Source organism: Sinocyclocheilus grahami, unplaced genomic scaffold, assembly GCF_001515645.1.
Source record: "Sinocyclocheilus grahami isolate Dianchi unplaced genomic scaffold, SAMN03320097.WGS_v1.1 scaffold34.1, whole genome shotgun sequence".
Taxonomy (NCBI): Eukaryota; Metazoa; Chordata; class Actinopteri; order Cypriniformes; family Cyprinidae; genus Sinocyclocheilus; species Sinocyclocheilus grahami.
Window position 1 is genome coordinate 1,368,101 of NW_015505213.1, and position 832 is coordinate 1,368,932.

Below are 832 nucleotides of genomic sequence, written 5' to 3' on the forward strand. Positions count from 1 at the left end.
GAGAAAGGAAAACTTGAAATCGCATCATATGACCCCTTTAACCTAGTATAGAAATACTTCTGAGGTTTAACTTCTACTTATTAGAAATAGTGTAAGCAGGCTTTACCCTCGACCTTTTATACAATTTAAAGGCAATAATAATAAAAGCCAGGGCAGAGCATGAATGCTTTTGAAAATGTATTGTTATTACCAAACCAAATCCATTTTTCTTTCTCAAACTATATCTGCTCATGTCTCTAGACATTTGGGGCTACAGACTGGGAGATGTTTCAGATTGGAAACAGAGTCTTCCTAGCTCTTGCTAATGGACACATGCTGTGTGAGAGAGGACCAAGCCTCTATACCATCAACTCAACTATATATGAACTTGATATGACAACCAAGATGTTCCTCAAGTTCCAAGACATTGTGACATACAGGTAAAGCCTGAACTATAAAGGTTTGAGAATCAATTCTCCACATATTTTGACTTGATTTCCTCTTGAATGACAGTGCGGTGGACTGGGAATTCTTTTCGGTTGGAGATGAGCATTTCTTAGTCGTAGCCAACTCTTATGATGGATCGTCTTACTCTTTGAACAGCGTTATATACAGGTAATGATTGAAAGCTCAAACATTATACACAGATCATAACTCCTGACTTAAGAGATAAGTAAACCTATACATTTCACTTAGGTGTTCATGGTATTGCTTAATAAACAACAATTTTCTGATATACAACAACTAGGCCTATATAGCCAGGATAAGACTAGGATCTGTAAATTATTTTCAATAGTTATTTTCTCAAATATTAAATGGTGGCCCATTTCCACCTTGGAATAAAAGTTTTTTT

General features: G+C 35.7%; 1 protein-coding gene across 1 annotated transcript in view; it reads left to right on the top strand.

The window, feature by feature from the left end:
- The window catches only part of tspeara (thrombospondin-type laminin G domain and EAR repeats a), a 14,892-nt gene extending 14,131 nt beyond the window's left edge, over positions 1-761 (top strand). The window contains exons 10-11 of the mRNA XM_016266967.1: positions 241-419; positions 493-761. Coding sequence (XP_016122453.1) covers positions 241-419; positions 493-598 — 285 coding nt within the window. The 3' untranslated portion in view covers positions 599-761. The remainder of the gene's footprint in view (positions 1-240; positions 420-492) is intronic.
- Positions 762-832: the final 71 nt, after the last annotated feature.